The 18,716-nt window shown below is 42.4% G+C and overlaps 1 protein-coding gene across 1 annotated transcript in view; it reads right to left on the reverse strand.

Annotated features, from left to right (window-relative positions):
• Positions 1-17,239: 17,239 nt before the first annotated feature.
• LOC120021050 (pro-neuregulin-2, membrane-bound isoform-like) overlaps positions 17,240-18,716 on the reverse strand; it is a 42,877-nt gene continuing 41,400 nt past the window's right edge. The window contains exon 9 of the mRNA XM_038964699.1: positions 17,240-18,488. Coding sequence (XP_038820627.1) covers positions 17,822-18,488 — 667 coding nt within the window. The 3' untranslated portion in view covers positions 17,240-17,821. The remainder of the gene's footprint in view (positions 18,489-18,716) is intronic.

Raw genomic sequence — 18,716 nt, forward strand, 5'->3', positions numbered from 1 at the left:
ACCACCAATAAGCCATTGGTTAAAAAACAGTTGCTGTTTTGTTGCGCTATGAGCTACTGGCGTTCTGTGCTTTTGTATAGATCTGGTTAACTATTGGATACGTCTTTGTCATTCAACAGTATCACCTTAAGTCTATCCTGATGGTATTTGAGTAATTTTCTAAAAAACAGTTTTCTTTATGGGGTATTGTGTGTAGATTGATGAGGAACAAATTGTATTTAATCCATTTTAGAATAAGGCTGTAACGTAACACAATGTGGAAAAAGTCAAGGGGTCTGAATACTTTCCGAATGCACTGTATACTGTACATAGCCAGCATTGCCTATCCCCCACCGAAATGCTTTGACCCAGATAGTTGCTGTTCAGCGCGTAGTCTTGTTAAGGTGGAAGGCACATTCGAGCAGGCATGGGATGGCCATATTGCCTATAGAGTGATGAGGAGGAGGAGTCAACCATGTCCTGAAGCGCTGTTTTGCCAACTTAGCGACTTTGCCGAGTGGCGCAGCGGTCTAAGGCACTGCATCTCAGCGCTAGAGGTGTCACTACAGACACCCTGGTTTGAATCCAGGCTGTATCACAACCGGCCTTGATTGGGAGTCCAATAGGGCGGCGCACAATTGGACCAGCGTCGTCCGTGTTTGGCTGGTGTAGGCCGTCATTGTAAATAAGAATTTGTTCTTAACTGACTTGCCTAGTTAAATAAAGGTTATGTTATTGAGTATTCAGAACCCTCTAGCGACACATTTTCAAAAAAACGACTAGTGACTTTTTCTGGTGTTATTTGAGACTTTTGGAGACTCTGATGTGAAAGCACATATCATTCTTACTCTTCTCAACGAGCAGCGGGTACTACCGTGGGCCCCACCCCCATCCCAAAGCACTCACAGGCGGCCCAATCCTCGCGCAGCAGTCCCTCCCAGCTGCAGTCAGAGCAGGAGATGTTCACCCCTCCACGTCCAGACTGCAAATGAATCGCGCATGCGGGAAGCCGCCGCCTGCTGATCCCGCCCTGGCTTACATTCAGGGCGGGATGTAAATGTAAAATGTTCTTTGTCTAAAATAAATCACTGCACAAAAATAAATCACTGCATTTGACTCACACAGCCTCAGTCACTTACTCACCTTATCCACTGTGTGTGTGCCTCTCTGTGACATAAGCTAAACATCTAGCTGGCTAGCTCATCATGTCTCAGTCTAAACTGTACACTCAAAAATACAGAAAGGAGTGGGAATCAAAACCTGAATTCAAAGGCTGGTTGAAGCCGTTTATTGGAGATGATACACGGGCATACTGCCTGTATTGTAAGGCTGATTTCTACACCAAACTTAGTGATGTAAAAAAACACATGACTCAAAAACATACTCGAAGACATACTCAAAAGGCAAAGCCTTATAACAGTTCCACCCAAAACAAGCTGCCATTTATGGTTAAAAAAATTGACTTCAAAAAAGGCTGAGGCCACCATGGCATTAGCTATCGCTGAACACTGTTCCATGCTGGCATGTGATCACATTGGAGAAGCATGTAGAGCTGCTTTCTCAGACTCCACTGCTGCTACCCACCTCAAAATGCACAGGACAAAGTGCACAGAAATTATTAATGGTGTTCTAGCACCATACTTTCTGAAAAAGTTGGTCGCAGATGTGGGTGACCAGCGTTTCAGCCTCCTCCTCGATGAGTACACAGATGTAAGTGTTTCTAAGTGCCTGGGGGTTGTGATAAGGTACTTTAGTGACACCAGGCAGACAATTGTATCAACATTTCTGGGGCTTGTTGAGTTGGATGGAGGAGATGCCAAATCTATAGCCCGTGCTGTTGTGGCTTTCCTCGAGAAGTGTTGTCTTAAAAAGAGAAACTCCTGGGGATAAGGACTGACAATGCCTCTGTTATGACGGGGATTAATAATGGAGTCCATAAAGTGCTGAAGGAGGAGTATGGCCTCAAATACCTGGTTCTTATTCGCTGTGTGAGCCACTCTTTGCAGCTTGCTCATTTGTAGTTCTAAACATATTTAGGGTGTTTTTTACTCACTTTTTGTCTCTCCCATGACGTTATTCCTCTCTCCTACAGCGTCCATCACAATTACATGCACATGACCAATTATGCAAATTAGGTGATGACGTCATTTTGCGACTTCTAGCGACTTTTGGGTCAGTCAATAGCTACTTTCCTTACTGAGGAGTTGGCAACACTGCTAAAGCGAATTCACCATTCAATTTCTGTATTCAGGGTTCACTCAAACATTGTTCTAAACTTTGTTTTAGAATTGACAGTTACAGCTGATTTCGGGATTGTATATCGATTTGCTTATTAATTTCACTCTCTGAATTGTTTAATCAAACTTTTCACCGCCAGCTCTTGACATCATGGCGTAAAACTACAATCTGTCTCTTGAATTAGCCTAGTGTGCACATGTGCATTAGGCCCAAGTTCGTTTTAACCGGTTTTCCCTGGCTAAACTTGCTGTCTAGCTGAAATATGCTAGTTTTCATCCTGATTCCCAGACTCTATAAACACTGCACCCTCAACTTCTAAAAATCTTTGCTAGTTATACAATCATGTAACTACGACATTTGCTGGAAAGAAACCTGAAAATTCGGTATTGTTTTATTGTTTTGTTGAATAGTCATGGCTATTTCAAGACAACCGTGGCGAAGGATATCATTGCTACTTAACGAGGCTCCAAGTTCAGTTTTGAGATCCACCGGCGTCATTGGCCTAGCTGGACATTTCTGACTGGTCTTGGAACTGTGACAGGCTGTCCCTGCTTGGTTCACTGGGATATGTACTGATTTTGCCAACAAGGCCATATAAATATAGTATGTACACAGTCTTGTACCCTTAACCTTTTTTCAACTAACTATTGTATTTGTGGATTAAATATGACTTTATTAATATAATGAGTAATACAGGAATGTCATAAGTTAATTGACAATAGAACACCCGAGAAAATAGCAACTCTACAGATCGCAACGACTACAATGAATGGCAAAATTAATTCCTTGACACTAAGGGCGCCCGAGTGGCGCAGGGGTCTAAGGCACTGAGATGCGGTGTCATTACAGACCCTGGTTCGATCCCGGGCTGTATCACAACCGGCTGTGATCAGGAGTCCCACAGGGTGGTGCACATTTGGCCCAGTGTCGTCTGGGATAGGGGAGGGTTTGGCCACGGTAGGCCATCATTGTAATAGAAGAATTTGTTCTGAACTGACTTGCCTAGTTAAATAAAAAAAATAAGGGGTGGTTTCCCAGACAGAGTTCATTTTAATCAGGACGAGGCAAAGATCTACTTAAATTAATCCAGATTTAAAATAATTGCTTTCTTTGACTTGCTTAGACTAGGGCGTCCCAGTAAGTAAGGTATAGCCAGTTAATCTTTGTGAAGAATAATTAGATGAACTACAGTGCATTCTGAAAGTATTCCACAGTTTCTTACGTTCAGCCTTATTCTAAAATTGATGAAATAAATGTTTTCCCCCTCATCAATCTACACACAATACAATAATGACAAAGTGAAAACAGGTTTAAATGTATTTTTGCAAATGTATTAAGAGATAAAAACAGAAATAACTTATTTACATAAGTATTCAGACCCTTTGCTATGAGACTCGAAATTGATTGTGTTGGGGCACAGATCTGGGGAAGGGTACTAAAAAATGTCTGCAGCATTGAAGGTCCCGAAGAACACAGCGGCCTCCATCATTCTTAAATGGAAGAAGTGTGGAACCACCTAGGTTCTTCCTAGAGCTGGCCGCCCGGACAAACTGAGCAATCAGGGGAGAAGGGCCTTGGTCAGGGAGGTGATCAAGAACCCGATGGTCCCTCTGACAGAGCTCTAGAGTTACTCTGTTGAGATGGGAGAACCTTACAGAAGGACAACCATCTCTGCAGCACTCCACCACTCAGGCCTTTATGGTAGAGTAGCCAGACGGAAGCCACTCCTCAGTGAAAGGCATGACAGCCTGCTTGGAGTTTGCCAAAATACATCTAAAAGGACTCTCAGACCATAAGAAACAAGAATTTCTGGTCTGATGAAACCAAGATTAAACTCTTTGGCCAGAATGCCAACCGTCACGTCTTGAGGAAGCCTTGCACCATCCCTACGGTGAAACATGGTGGCAGCATCATGCTGTGGGGATGTTTTTCAGTGGCAGGGACTTGGAGACTAGTCAGGATCAAGGCAAAGATGAACGGCGCAAAGTATAGAGAGAACCTTGATGAAAGCCTGCTCCAGAGCACTCAGAACCTCAGACTGGGACGAAGGTTAACCTACCAACAGGACAACAACCCTAAGCACACAGCCAAGACAACACAGGAGTGGCTTCGGGACAAGTCTCTGAATGTCCTTGAGTGGGCCAGCCAGAGCCCGGACTTGAACCCGATCGAACATCTCTGGAAAGATCTGAAAATAGCTGTGCAGCGACGCTCCCCATCCAACCTGACAGAGCTTGAGTGGATCTGCAGAGAAGAATGTGAGAAACTCCCCAAATGCAGGTGTGCCAAGCTTGTAGCGTCATACCCAAGAAGACTCAAAGCTGTGATCGCTGCCAAAGGTGCTTCAACAAAGTACTGAGTAAACAGTCTGAATACTGAATAGATGTAAATGTGATATTTCAGTTTTGTATTTTTTATACATTTGCTAAAATAAAATGTTTAAAATGTTTTTTCTTTGTCATTATGGGGTATTGTGTGTAGATTGATGAGGGGGAAAAAACATTTTAGAATAAGGCTGTAACGTAACAAAATGTGGAAAAAGTCAAGGGGTCTGAATACTTTCCGAATGCACTGAATGTGCACTTTCTGCTCACCTGAGGATGCTTCAAAAAACAGGGATGGGACACTAATACATAAGCATTGTGTGAAATTGGAGCAAGTCACCTAAATCAAATAATGGATGGATGTAAAAGAAAACGTTCAAAGAATTTCAGTGAAACCGCCCAATTATCGAGAACAAACAGCATGATTATTCAACAGAAAAAAAGAAAAAGAATGTCTGTACAACCGTTTGTAATGAATTCAACTCAAATGAAAAATGAAACAAAAGAACGCTACAACAACTTCAGGTACTTTTACAAATCAGAGTCACTTTGAAATTGTAGTTTTCTGTGTAACACAACACAGTGGTGCCTAAATGTATTTGTGTGAAAGAAATGTAACACAAACAATATCATAGATCATTATTAATATATTTTCTATATTGTCTTGTCTTTCTAAGGTCCTGTGGAAAAACATCTAACCTACTTAAAGAAGACAAATGCTGTTGCTCGTAGGGAGAGTTTCAAGACTGGTGGCGGTCCCCCAGTAAGACCAGGGACAGATGAGCTGGGACCGAGATCATTCATAGCCAGCAACCCCTGGGTTAGTGCTGCATAGCCACATTTTCAGTCAATGCAAACACAACATTATTTAGGATATCTAGTTCATTCAAATGGTGTACTGACTCGCTTTTGAAGAAATCCTGAACATGCTGCAAAGCAATTGTGTTCCCACAGGTACCCTGTTTATAGTGTCTGTAGGATATCCAGGGCTTAAAAACAAATCTAGACATAACTACTAGACAGTTACAAAATGCTATTTATTTGACCTTTCAGGAAAGATGGCCTCTGGGATGCAAACTCTCTCCTGGATGACCAAGAAGAGAAGTACCACTACTCACCGCAGCTGTGTCCCTGACCAGAGCTCCCATTTACATGCCGATAAAAACATCCAGAGGTATCTGTACAGCCCCTTTACTGTGACATGAACCCAGGCTATCTGTACAGCCCCTTTACTGTGACATGAACCCAGGCTATCTGTACAGCCCCTTTACTGTGACATGAACCCAGGCTATCTGTACAGCCCCTTTACTGTGACATGAACCCAGGCTATCTGTACAGCCCCTTTACTGTGACATGAACCCAGGCTATCTGTACAGCCCCTTTACTGTGACATGAACCCAGGCTATCTGTACAGCCCCTTTACTGTGACATGAACCCAGGCTATCTGTACAGCCCCTTTACTGTGACATGAACCCAGGCTATCTGTACAGCCCCTTTACTGTGACATGAACCCAGGCTATCTGTACAGCCCCTTTACTGTTACATGAACCCAGGCTATCTGTATAGCCCCTTTACTGTGACATGAACCCAGGCTATCTGTACAGCCCCTTTACTGTGACATGAACCCAGGCTATCTGTACAGCCCCTTTACTGTGACATGAACCCAGGCTATCTGTACAGCCCCTTTACTGTGCCATGAACCCAGGCTATCTGTGATAGTGACATGATGAGAGAGGGCCTACCTGTAAGATATTTTGTTAATAGTGCTATAAATGTACTTCTATTTGAAGAGGTTTTTGACCATTCAGGGGCCTAATCATATTTTTTTATTTAACCAGGTAAGTTGCCTGAGAACACATTCTCATTTACAGCAACAACCTGAGGAATAGTTATATCAAATCAAATCAAAGTTTATTTGTCACGTGCGCCGAATACAACAGGTGTAGGTAGACCTTACAGTGAAATGCTTACTTACAGGCCAGGGCGGCTATTCTCAAGACCAACTCCAGGTATTGTCGCTGGACCCCAGCTCCCCGCTACCGCATTGGGCAGAGTGTATGGCTGTCCACACGGGACCTGCCCCTCTGGGTAGAGTCCCGCAAACTGTCCCCCCGTTTTATTGGTCCTTTTCCCATCGCCAGAGTCCTGAGTTCCACTGCTGTCCATCTCTTGTTACCCCGTACCCTCCGTATTCACCCTACGTTCCCAGTGTCTAGAATTAAACCCATGTCTCTCAGTTCTTTCTGTTCCCAGCCCCCCCCCCCCCCCCCCCCCCCTCTCCCTGTGTCATTGATGGCCATCCAGCATACACGGTGAGACGTCTCCTGGGTGTTCGACCACGGGGCAGGGGTTTCCAGTACCTGGTTGACTGGGAGGGTTATGGCCTGGAGGAGAGGTGCTGGGTTCCCGCTAGAGACATCCTGGATCCAGCCCTCATCACTGACTTCCACCGCCGACACCCCGGTCAACCAGGTTCACCTGTCCTCGTTATTGTCTCCACCCCCTCCAGGCATCACTTGTTTTCCCGTTTATCCTTGTGTTTCCTGTCTCTCTGTGCCAGTTCTTCTTGTATGTCCTACCAGCTTTTTTTTCTTTCTTTTTTTCTCCTTTTTCTAGTCCTCCTGGTTTTTACCTTTGCCTGTTCTGGACTCTGTACCCGCCTGCCTTGACCACTCTGCCTGGCCTGACCTCGAGCCTGCCTGCCACTCTGTACCTCCTGGACTCTGAACTGGTTATGACCTTTTGCCTGTCCATGACCACTCTCTTGCCTATTCCCTTTGGATTTATTAAACATCTTAAACTCCAACCATCTGCTTCTGTGTCTGCATTTGGGTCTCGCCTAGTGTCACGATAGGCCTAATAGCAGAGGGTTAGGTTCCATTGCCACACCTGTCTCTCTCTGTGTGTTTTTTACAAGAGAACATGCGTGTCAATGGGCATGCACAGTCTGGGTAAATTTGTCAGATTACAAAGCAGAACACATGGATAATCATGTCTTCTATCAAATAGTTAACTTCTTGACGCTAGGGGTCAGATTTTTATTTATTTTTTAAATAACGTTCCCAAGGTAAACGGACTATTTCTCAGGTCCAGATCGTAGAATATGCATATAATTTACAGATTAGGATAGAAAACACTCCAAAGTTTCCAAAATTGTGAAAATACTGTCTGTGAGTATAACAAAACTGATTCTGCAGGCGAAAACCTGAGAAAATCTAACCCGGAAGTGATATTAAAAAATAAAAAATCTGTTTCCTGGCCCGTCTTTCTTCCATTTAAAGGGGTATCAACCAGATTCCTTTTCCAATGGCTTCCTCAGGCTGTGCTGTGACCAGGCTTTAGACATAGTTTCAGGCTTTTATTTTGAAAAATTAACGAGATTTTTCAAAAGTAGTCAGGTGTCCTCTGAATAGTTCCTGCGCGCGGGAGGGGAGCTCTCCATTTTCTTTTTCTCTCTTATTGAATAGGTTACGGTCCGGTTGAAATATTATCGATTATGTTTGTTAAAAACAACCTGAGGATTGATTATAAAAAACATTTGACATGTTTCTACGACCATTACGGATACTTTTTGGAATTTTCGTCGAACGGAACGAGGCTGTAGTTTTCTGAACATAAAACGCTATTTGGGTTGCGCGTTTTTGTTATAAAAGTAATATTTATCAAACAAAAATAACATTTGTTGTGTAACTGGGAGTCTCGTGAGTGCAAACATCCGAAGATTATCAAAGGTAAGCGAATAATTTTATTGCTTTCTGACTTTCGTGACCAAGCTAACCAGGCTAATATAAGGCTAACTGTTCTAGCATTGATTGATACACTCACAAAAGCTTAGATTGCTTTTGTTGCAAAGCATGTTTTCAAAATCTGACACGATAGTGTCACGATCGTCTTCTTGAGAGATATTGGACCAAGGCGCAGCGTGTGCAAAATACATCTCTTTATTGTGGAAGAGAGAAAAAACCACGAAAACGAACACTATACACAAAACAACAAACGACCGTGAAGCTAAATAACGTAAGTGCACAGACAAGCAACAAACGTTCAACATAGACAATTACCCACAAACACATGATGCCCATGGCTGCCTTAAATATGGCTCCCAATTAGAGACAATAAACCACAGCTGTCTCTAATTGAGAACCAATCCAGGCAGCCATCGACATACAAACACCTAGACAAGACATTGCCCCATTAAACCTACAAACCCCTAGACAAACCAAAACACATACTTCACCATGTCACACCCTGACCTAACTAAAATAATAATGAAAACAAAGATAACTAAGGCCAGGGTGTGACAGATAGGTGGATTAACAACAAGCTAAGCTGTGTTTTGGTATATTTCACTTGTGATTGCATGATTATAAATATTTTTAGTAATATTCTTGAATTTGGCGCCCTGCAATTCAGCGGTTGTTTAGGGAAATGATCCTGCTAAAGGGATCTGTGCGCAGAGAGGTTAATAAACAAGGCTTCTTGACCCTGAGGGGTAAACTACAAAGCCAGATCAATGAGTTAGCCAGCCAACTTCCCAAACTATACTAAATTAAGGTTTTAGTTTTTAGGAAGATAAGAATGAAATGGGCATGGTCTAAGTGTCTCAACAACCTAAAACACGTCTAAGTTTAGCTAAGAGGTGAACCAGAAAAACAGTTATTTTTGGTTGTTTAACAAAGTTAGCTGGATAACTCATTGATCTTGCTCTGTAGTTTACCCTCAAGCTGATGGTAACATGATGAGGTAATGCTATAGCCCTATTTATTCTCCCAGAGTTCCACCGTCCGATGGACTGACAACCACTCACCAACAGGGCCTCTTTTCCCCGCAAGTGAATCATGTCTGAAAGTCAAAGCATACTGTAAATACAAGATCATGACAATGTTCTCAGTGACTGAGGAGACAGACGTTCGTTCAGTTGTATAATCTTAAGATCGAGGTTGAGTTTTCCCTGACAACGGATGCTCTGGCTTTCCATATTGACTGTAATGCTGCCTAGATACTTGTTTTAATAGTGCTTTTGACCTTGCAAAGACGTGCAAAGCAGATGTACAGGAACAGAAAGCACAGAGATGCCAAATTGATCTGAACAGTTGAATGAAGCATGGAGAAATATCGCACACCATATTCCCTTGAAAGCAATCACTTCTCTCTCTCTTAATAGCCGCAAGTCAGATTAGAGTTGCCAAGGATGTGAAAAGTCAGCAAGTACAATTCAAGCAAAATAAAAATGGTGAAAATTGGTTATACTTTTCTTCAACCCTTCATTAGCCTTCATAACACTGTCATAATGGTGACATTACAGACACATGTGTTATCCCTGCAGAGGCTGGCAGTATGGGACACTGCATGCAAGATGTGTGTGAGTGAGTTGAACAAGTTGCAATATAGATTTTTAAATTAGTTGAAAAAGTAGATGCCAATAAAAGCAATATTTGAAATTGGATCATATCAATCGTGGTATATTCCAAGAAGTCCTCCTACAGTATATCTTCCAGACCGCTGGCTTGTTTTAAACTTGGTTTGACAGAAGTGAAATAGTATGATGCACATGTTTCAAGTTTTAGCATGTCAGGATTGACCAGAGAGAACTAACGCCACATAAAAACTGATCATTGATATGGGTCATAAGGGAAATAAACGTATTAGCGATGATGAAAGCCAGATGAATGTCTTGTAAATGTCTTGTAAAAATGTCTTGCGAAATAAGTAAATTGTTGTTTTGACACTGAACCACGCTCATGAACACTTGTATCTCTGTTTCATGTACAGTACAACAGCCTAACCTATACACAAGCAGTGTCCCTTGCACACAGATAGTTTTATACACTAGTTTGTATGAACAAGGCACCATTTTTCCTAACTCTTAACTCTGTGTGTAGTAGAGAACGAACAGCCTTTCCCCTGGTTTCTACGGTTCCATATCTAAAGATTTCTGAGAAATGGCACTCTAGACACAAAAATACTACCCTTTACTATAGAATACTACAGTACTTACTATAGGATTATATAATAAACTGTAGTGTACTGTAGAATACTATACTACACACAGTAGTATCCTTCTAACGTGTAATACTTACAGTTGAAGTCGGAAGTTTACATACAGCTTGGAAAATTCCAGAAAATTGTGTCATGGCTTTAGAAGCGTCTGATGGACTAATTGACATAATTTCAGTCAATTGGAGGTGTACCTGTGGATGTATTTCAAGGCCTACCCTCAAATTCAGTGCTTCTTTGCTTGACATCACGGGGAAAACAAAAGTAATCAGCCAAAAATGTCAGACCTCCACAAGTCTGGTTCATCCTTGGGAGCAATTTCCAAACACCTGAAGGTACCACGTTCATCTGTACAAACAATTGTACTCAAGTATAAACACCATGGGACCACTCAGCTGTCATACTGCTCAGGAAGGAGACGCGTTCTGTCTCTTAGAGATTAACGTACTTTGGTGTGAAAAGGGTAAATCAATCCCAGAACAACAGCAAAGGACCTTGTGAAAATGCTGGAGGAAACAGGTACAAAAGTATCTATATCCACAGTAAAACGAGTCCTATGTCGACATAACCCAAAAGGCCGCTCAGCAAGGAAGAAGCCAGAGCTCCAAAACCGCCATAAAAAAGCCAGACTATGGTTTGCAACTGCACATGGGGACAAAGATCATACTTTTTGGAGAAATGTCCTCTGGTCTGATGAAACAAAAATAGAACTGTTTGGCCATAATGACCATCGTTATGTTTGGAGGAAAAAGGGGGAGGCTTGCAAGCCGAAGAACACCATCCCAACCGTGAAGCACGGGGGTGGCAACAACGTTTTGTGGGGGTGCTTTGCTGCAGGAGGGACTGGTGCACTTCACAAAATAGATGGCATCATGAGGTAGGACAATTATGTGGATATATTGAAGCTACATCTCAAGACATCAGTCAGGAAGTTAAAGCTTGGTCACAAATGGGTCTTCCAAATGGACAATGACCAAGCATACTTCCAAAGGTGTGGCAAAATGGCTTAAGGACAACAAAGTCAAGGTATTGGAGTGGCCAAAACAAAGCCCTGACCTCAATCCTATAGAAAATTTGTGGGCAGAACTGAAAAAGCTTGTGCGAGCAAGGAGGCCTACAAACCTGACTCAGTTACACCAGCTCTGTCAGGAGGAATGGGCCAAAATTCACCCAACTTATTGTGGGAAGCTTGTGGAAGGCTACCCGAAACGTTTCACCCAAGTTAAACAATTTAAAGGCATTGCTACCAAATACTAATTGAGTGTATGTAAACTTCTGACCCACTGGAAATGTGATGAAAGAAATAAAAGCTGAAATAAATCCTTATCTCTACTATTATTCTGACATTTCACATTCTTAAAATAAAGTGGTGATCCTAACTGACCTAAGACAGGGAATTTTTACCAGGATTAAATGTCAGGAATTTTAAAAAGAAATGGAGTTTAAATGTATTTGGCTAAGGTGTATGCAAACCTCCGACTTCAACTGTACTATAGAATGTTGTAGTATACTGTAGAATACTATAGTAAATACTACAGTAAGGTTCACAAAAACACTACAGTCCACAAAAACACTACAGTCCGCAAAAACACTACGGTCTGCAAAAACACTGCTTTTTAACTATAGTAAATACTGCAGAATGCAATTTGCACATTCCCTGCCCATTCCCCTCCCCCATATCCCAATTTGTGCCACCTATAAGTGAGAAACCTACATACCAAGTATAGCCCATATACTGTGTTCCCTACAGGTTAAACAATCACTTTATTAGGTACACTACACTCATTCACAAAAATGCATCGCTCCAACAGTCACGTGGCTTGCTATATAAATCAGACAGACAGGAATCGAGGCATTCAGTTACTGCGATTGAATGTTAGAATGGGCAAAACGAGTGTGATCGTCGGTGCCTGATATGCCGGATCCAGTATCTCAGAAATGGCCACCCTCCTGGGCTTTTCACGCCCTATGGTTTCCTCGAGATTGGTGCGACAAACAAAAAACAAACAGTCAGTGACAGTCCTGTAGGCAAAAACAGTTCATTGATGAGAGGTCGAAGGAGAATGGTAAGAATCATGCAAGCAAACATTTGGGCCACAAACAGACAAATAGCGGTGCAGTACAACAGTGGTGTGCAGAATGGCATCTCAGAATACACAACTAGTCGACCCCTGTCACGGATGGGCTATTTCAGCAGACGACCACACCGGGTTCCACTCCTATCAGCTAAAAACAAGAAGAAGCGGCTTCAGTGGGCACGCGATCACCAACACTGGACAATTGAGGTGGTCAAGGTATAATTGAGACAATTGAATCCCGGTTCCTGTTGCGTCATGCTGATGGTCGAGTCAGGATTTGGTGTGAACAGCATGAGTCCACGGACCTGTTGTCAACAGTACAGGCTGGTGGAGGTGGTGTACCGCCGTCCAATCTGCAGCAACTGTGTGATGCCATCATGTCAGCATGGACCAACATCCCTGTGGAACATTTCCAACTTGTAGAATTCATGCCCTGTTCTGGAGGCAAAGGGGGTTCCGACCCGGTACTAGTTGAGTGTACCTAATAAACTGGCCGGTGAAAAGAGAAGCTCTGAACTATCCGTTCAGACCTACAGGTTATGGCCTCCACTTCTATGTCAATGGTAATAAAACAAAAACAGTACAGTAAATACTGCACTATACTACAATCCGCAAAAACACTACATGAATTACTGTATTATATACCACAGTTATATTTTACTACAGTATTTATACTATAGTTAACTGTAAATACTACAGTAAATACAGTATTAAACAATTCTACAGTGTAAACTAAAGTATTTATACCATAGTATACCATAGTATTTTTTTATGTGACTTTTTCCACATTTTGTTGTGTTACAGCCTGAATTTAAAATGGATGAAATAGAGATTTTGTGTCACAATAACAAATAATGTCAAGGTGGTATTATGTTTTTATAAATTTTTGTAAAGCTGAAATGTATTGAGACAATAAGTATTCAACCCCTTTGTTATGGCAAGCCTAAATAAGTTCAGGAGAAAAAATGTGCTTAACAAGTCAGGTAATAAGTCACTCAGGTCACCTGTGATACAAGTCAGAATTCGACGTCCATCCATGTCGGGAGGATGTCAGGAGATGACTTGGAAACCGGGCACTAGGGGCAACAGTGAGCGATGTTATCTTCAAGTAGGTTTTGGTTTTGCTAGGAAATTGTGGACAGTGATGGCAGACGGGCATAAGCATTTGCCTCTGATTCCAAGGGTTGCAACTTCAAATCCAGTGATAAGGCTTGGGATAGGCTTTTTGAGATTTTGGTAAGCATCTGCCTCTGATTCCAAAGGTTGCAAGTTCAAATCCAGCGATAGAAAGTTGTTTTTAAGATGTTTGTTTTAAGCCTATCCCAAACCTTAACCCTTACCTTAAAAATTCGAAGTTAATGCCTAAACTTAACCTTAAACACTATCGATATACCCAGTCACTACAAAGATCCACAAAGATACAGGCGTCCTTCCTAACTTAGTTGCCGGACAGGAAGAAAATAGCTCAGGGATTTCAATATGAAGCCAATGATGACTTTAAAACAGTTACAGAGTTGAATGTCTGTGATAGGAGAAAACTGAGGATGGATCAACAACATTGTAGTTACTCAACAATATTCACCTAAATTACAGAATGAAAAGAAGGAATCCTGTAGAGAATAAAAATATTCCAAGCATGCATCCTGTTTGTAATAAGGCATTCAAGTTAAACTGCAAAATATTTGGCAAAGAAACTGACTTTATGCCCTGAAAACAAAGCTTTATCTTTGGGCCAAATCCAACACAACACATCATTGAGTACCATGCGTCATATTTTCAAGCATGGTGGTGGCTGCATCATGTTACGGGTGTGCTTGTCATCGGCAAACCTTAGGGAGTTTTTTAGGATAAAAAGAAACGTCAAACAGGCAAAATCATATCGGAAAAGCTGTTTCAGTCTACTTTCCTACAGACACTGGGAGACAAATTCACCTTTCAGCAGGACAATAAGCTAAAACACAAGGCCAAATATACACTGTAGTTGCTCACCAAGACAACATTGAATGTTCCTGAGTGGCCTAGTTACAGTTTTGATTTAAATAGTCTTGAAAATCTATGACAAGGCTTGAAAATGGCTGTATAGCAATAATCAACAACCAATTTGAGGTTGACGAATTTTATAAAGAATAATGTGCAAATATTGTACAATCCAGGTGTGCAAAGCTCTTAGAGACTTACCCAGAAAGATTCACAGTTGTAATCACTGCCGAAGTTGATTCTAACATGCATTGACTCAGGGGTGTGAATACTTATGTAAATGAGATATGTATTTAAAATAAATTATCTAACATTTCTACATTCAGGTTTTCACTTTGTATTGTGTGTAGATGGGTGAGATTATTATTGTTTAAAAAATTCAGGCTGTAACACAACAAAATGTGTAATAAGTCAAGGGGTATGAATACTTTCTGAAGGCCCTGTTTCACAGGAACCACACACTTCAGATACTGGAAACAAAAGCCACAAGCAGAAAGGTTATAGAAACCAGCCATACAGTACCTCAGCCCAATGGCTAAGGATATCTCAAAACACACACCAAAGTCCTGCACAGAGATGACCACTTTATGTTAAAATGATATGAATAAAGATATATTTTGTGGATTATTTTTAAAATTTTATTTGACAATCTATGACAATCTCGCATTTGTACTTTTTTTCTAGCATATTCCTAGAATGGAGATGGGGGGGGGGGGTATTTTTATTGCTGAATGTTAAATGAAATACACTTCCACTGACTGAAAAAAAAATGACTGCTGCTTTTTACCATGCACCCATATACCTTGACCACAAGTACATGCAGAGGAGAGGTGTTGAAACATTTCAAGCGAGGGAAGAAAAATAAAAACATGAGAAACTGACAGGACGAACCTGGCAGCACTTCTATTGGGTGAGGAGGGGGGCAAGGTTGGGGAAATATCACATTTAAACTAGAACTACTGTCTTCTTTTGCATTTTTCAAACATACAAAATTACACTCAGAGTGTAAGAAACCGAAAGGAGAGAAAATCCATTTGTGAGATGTCTACGTGTCTTTATCAATGTGCCTTCATCTTACAGCCGTTAACAGTTGTGTTTTAAATCCTACTTGATCTAGACTCATCTGATGATTTTGTCCTGGTACAGTCATTTCAGTTTTTTGGTTATATTTTAGAATGTACATAACCAGTTTTGCAGGATTATCAACGATCATTTCAAATGCATTGTCAGAACCATTTACTCCAAAATTTTTGACAGGTATGAAATTAACTTCCAAACCTGTTAGTGACATACTTCATAACAAACAACATTATTATCCTTATCCACAAGACTGAGCAGCACTCAACATTAGTGAATGAGACCCTTTAAAGTGATTAGTCATTACTGTAGACTTGCGTGTTGTCTGCTTGGTCTGGACTCGGTGAGATAAGAATTCATGAACACAATCAGTCAATGGACATGAATCTGTGAATGAGGAAAATTGACAATTTGAGCAAGCGCTGCATAACTGCATGAAAAATAAGAATGGATATAAATATGTATTGATATCATGTTACTTCTTCTGCACAATAGGCATTACATAGGTTTCACACAACACACTACAGTCACCTCTTAGAAAATGACGTCATCAAACAGAGCAAAATAGAAAGTTTGCATATTTTGGCATTTTATGATCCTCCAAAGTTTCACAGCTATTTCTCTTGTATTGGTTTAGTATGTTTTGCTCTACTCTATTCTATTCTGTTCTATTCTGTTCTATTCTGTTCTGTTCTCCACTGAGATTCAGAGGCATAGCATGTTGCGTGTTGTTTATGTCCTTGGGGGGACCTTAGTCTTAGGGAAATATGTTGGTGGAGGGAGAGGGAGAGAGAGAGAGGGGAAGAGGGGGCAGAGGGGTGGGTGGAAGTCCTGAGATGCTATGCGGACCTTTACTTTGGCCACAGGTACACAATGGACAGGTGAGGAGGATGATGAAGAGGAAGAGGCATGGGTGATGGGAGAAAGAGATACATTTATGGGATGTTCTTGCTTTTAGTTTTGTCTCTTTGTATTGAGCCACTATCACTGATGGCAGGGATATCTCCAGACCAACTGAGACACTGGCTACCATGAGACACACCTTACCCTGTTGGTAGAAGGAGGGGGCCATGAAACAAACCTTACCCTGGTGGGACCAGTAAGGAGCCAGGAGACAAACCTTACCCTGTTGGTAGAAGGAGGGGGCCAGGAGACAAACCGTTACCCTGTTGGTACATGGAGGGGGCCAGGAAACAAAGGCGGGGCAGCTGTAAACACACATCAAGCAATGACATGCAGAACTCTCTACCCAACAGAACTCTCTACCAAACAGAACTCTCTACCCAACAGAACTCTTTACCCAAAATAACTCTTTACCCAAAAGAACTCTCTACCCAACTGCAGCACAATCCTTGGAACCCAGGCTGATCTTCACTGTGCACCTGCAGCTTTCCTCTACTGATACAGTTGCTTTGGAGTCCAATAGAGCAACCAGTTGGTTGGTACAACAACACATTAGGACATCTAACACTCACACACACACACAAGCACAGCTGTACACAAAATCCCCCCCCCCCCCCACACACACACATACGCACACAAACACGCGAGCACACGCACTTACGCACACACAAACACTCCTCCCCACTCAGAGAGCAAGGACCTGTGTTGCATTGATCAGATGTTCTACTGGAGAGTCCCAAAATGATAAACCCTATAGGTGAATTATATTCATGTAAACATACACCTTATGATTAAGTGGTTTATATTGCATGAGGTTGAAGGGGAACGGTAATGTTCAAATGGGGCTAGACTCCCAGAAGAACGCAGCCTGAAAAGAAAAAAAACAAAGCCCAAAAAAGAAAACAAGAGGAAACGTGTATAAAAAATGATGTCCATATAAGAAAGGCTACAAAAACTTCCACTGGCCCTCTGCCATCGGCATACAGCAAAAGGCACCACAATATTACTCAATTTTTGAAGTTGTGAAAAAATTGGCACGTCTTTTTATACTGTAAATCAAAATGTACATATAAATAGAGTTTTCCCTATAAAAAAGTCTTTGCTGTTAACTAGTAGACAACTTTTGCTAAAAATGAAAATAAATATTTCATTTGTTTAGAATATCTGTCAGTTATATAAAATAAAAATATTTTGTATAGGTGCAGGTTTATACTATATTGATTTTCATTGGTAGCTCATCTTCTTTCTTTAATGGGGTACATTGTCCGGTTTGGACCGTGAGTGCGTCTGTCTGGTCTGTACAGTCCCGCGTGCACCGTGCCGCCCCGAAGAGTGTGACTGAGAAGTCCGACTGTTGGCCGGCCTGCAGATGGTGGAGGGCTCCGCGTTCATATTCTGCATACTGAGGAAGGGCGTGCTCTCGCCCTCCTCCTCCGACTCGCTGTCCGTCAGGCAGCTGCGAGAGCCGTAGTCCCGTGACGCCTCGTATCCTCTCGGCGCTACGTAGCCGTTCAGTCTGGACCTCCGCAAGCGCCGACCCCCAACACCACCGCTGCCGGTCCCACTTTTCTTTGGTTGTTCACGGGAGGAGAGGTACTCCTGTGTGGTCTCGTAGTCTTCTTCCTCAGCCAGCCTGTAGGGACTAGAGGCCAGGCTGCCCGTGCTGTCGTTCAGGTAGGTGCGGCGCTGCTGCCGGTAGGGCTCCTGGCGCTGAACGTCGTGCAGGGGCACCTGGTAGCGCCGCAGCAGAGGCTGGTCGTCCTCCAGAGGGTAGGGGGTGTGGGCGGCGGGCGGCAGGGACATGGCCTGGCTGGTGTTGGGGGAGGTGATCTGGAAGGTAGGCACCTGCGGGGGCAGCGAGTAAAAGAAGTCCACTGGAGAGAGGCGGGCCGGCGTTGTCAGGGCTGACACATACCTGTAGTGAGGGTGAAGGTAGGGTGGGGAGCGGGTAGGAGAAGGACAGGGAGAGAGAGGACCAGGCCAAACAGCAGCAGCCCAGTTAGATGTCATGTCTAACAGAATGATGTGGGACAGGGACCCACCATCCACAAACAGCAGTAAGAGACATTATTGAGTTAGTGTGCAGGTTTGTCAGTTGTGGGTGGATGGTGTTTGTGAAATCCTGCTTGCATTCAGTCAGTTT

Source organism: Salvelinus namaycush, chromosome 26, assembly GCF_016432855.1.
Source record: "Salvelinus namaycush isolate Seneca chromosome 26, SaNama_1.0, whole genome shotgun sequence".
NCBI lineage: Eukaryota > Metazoa > Chordata > Actinopteri > Salmoniformes > Salmonidae > Salvelinus > Salvelinus namaycush.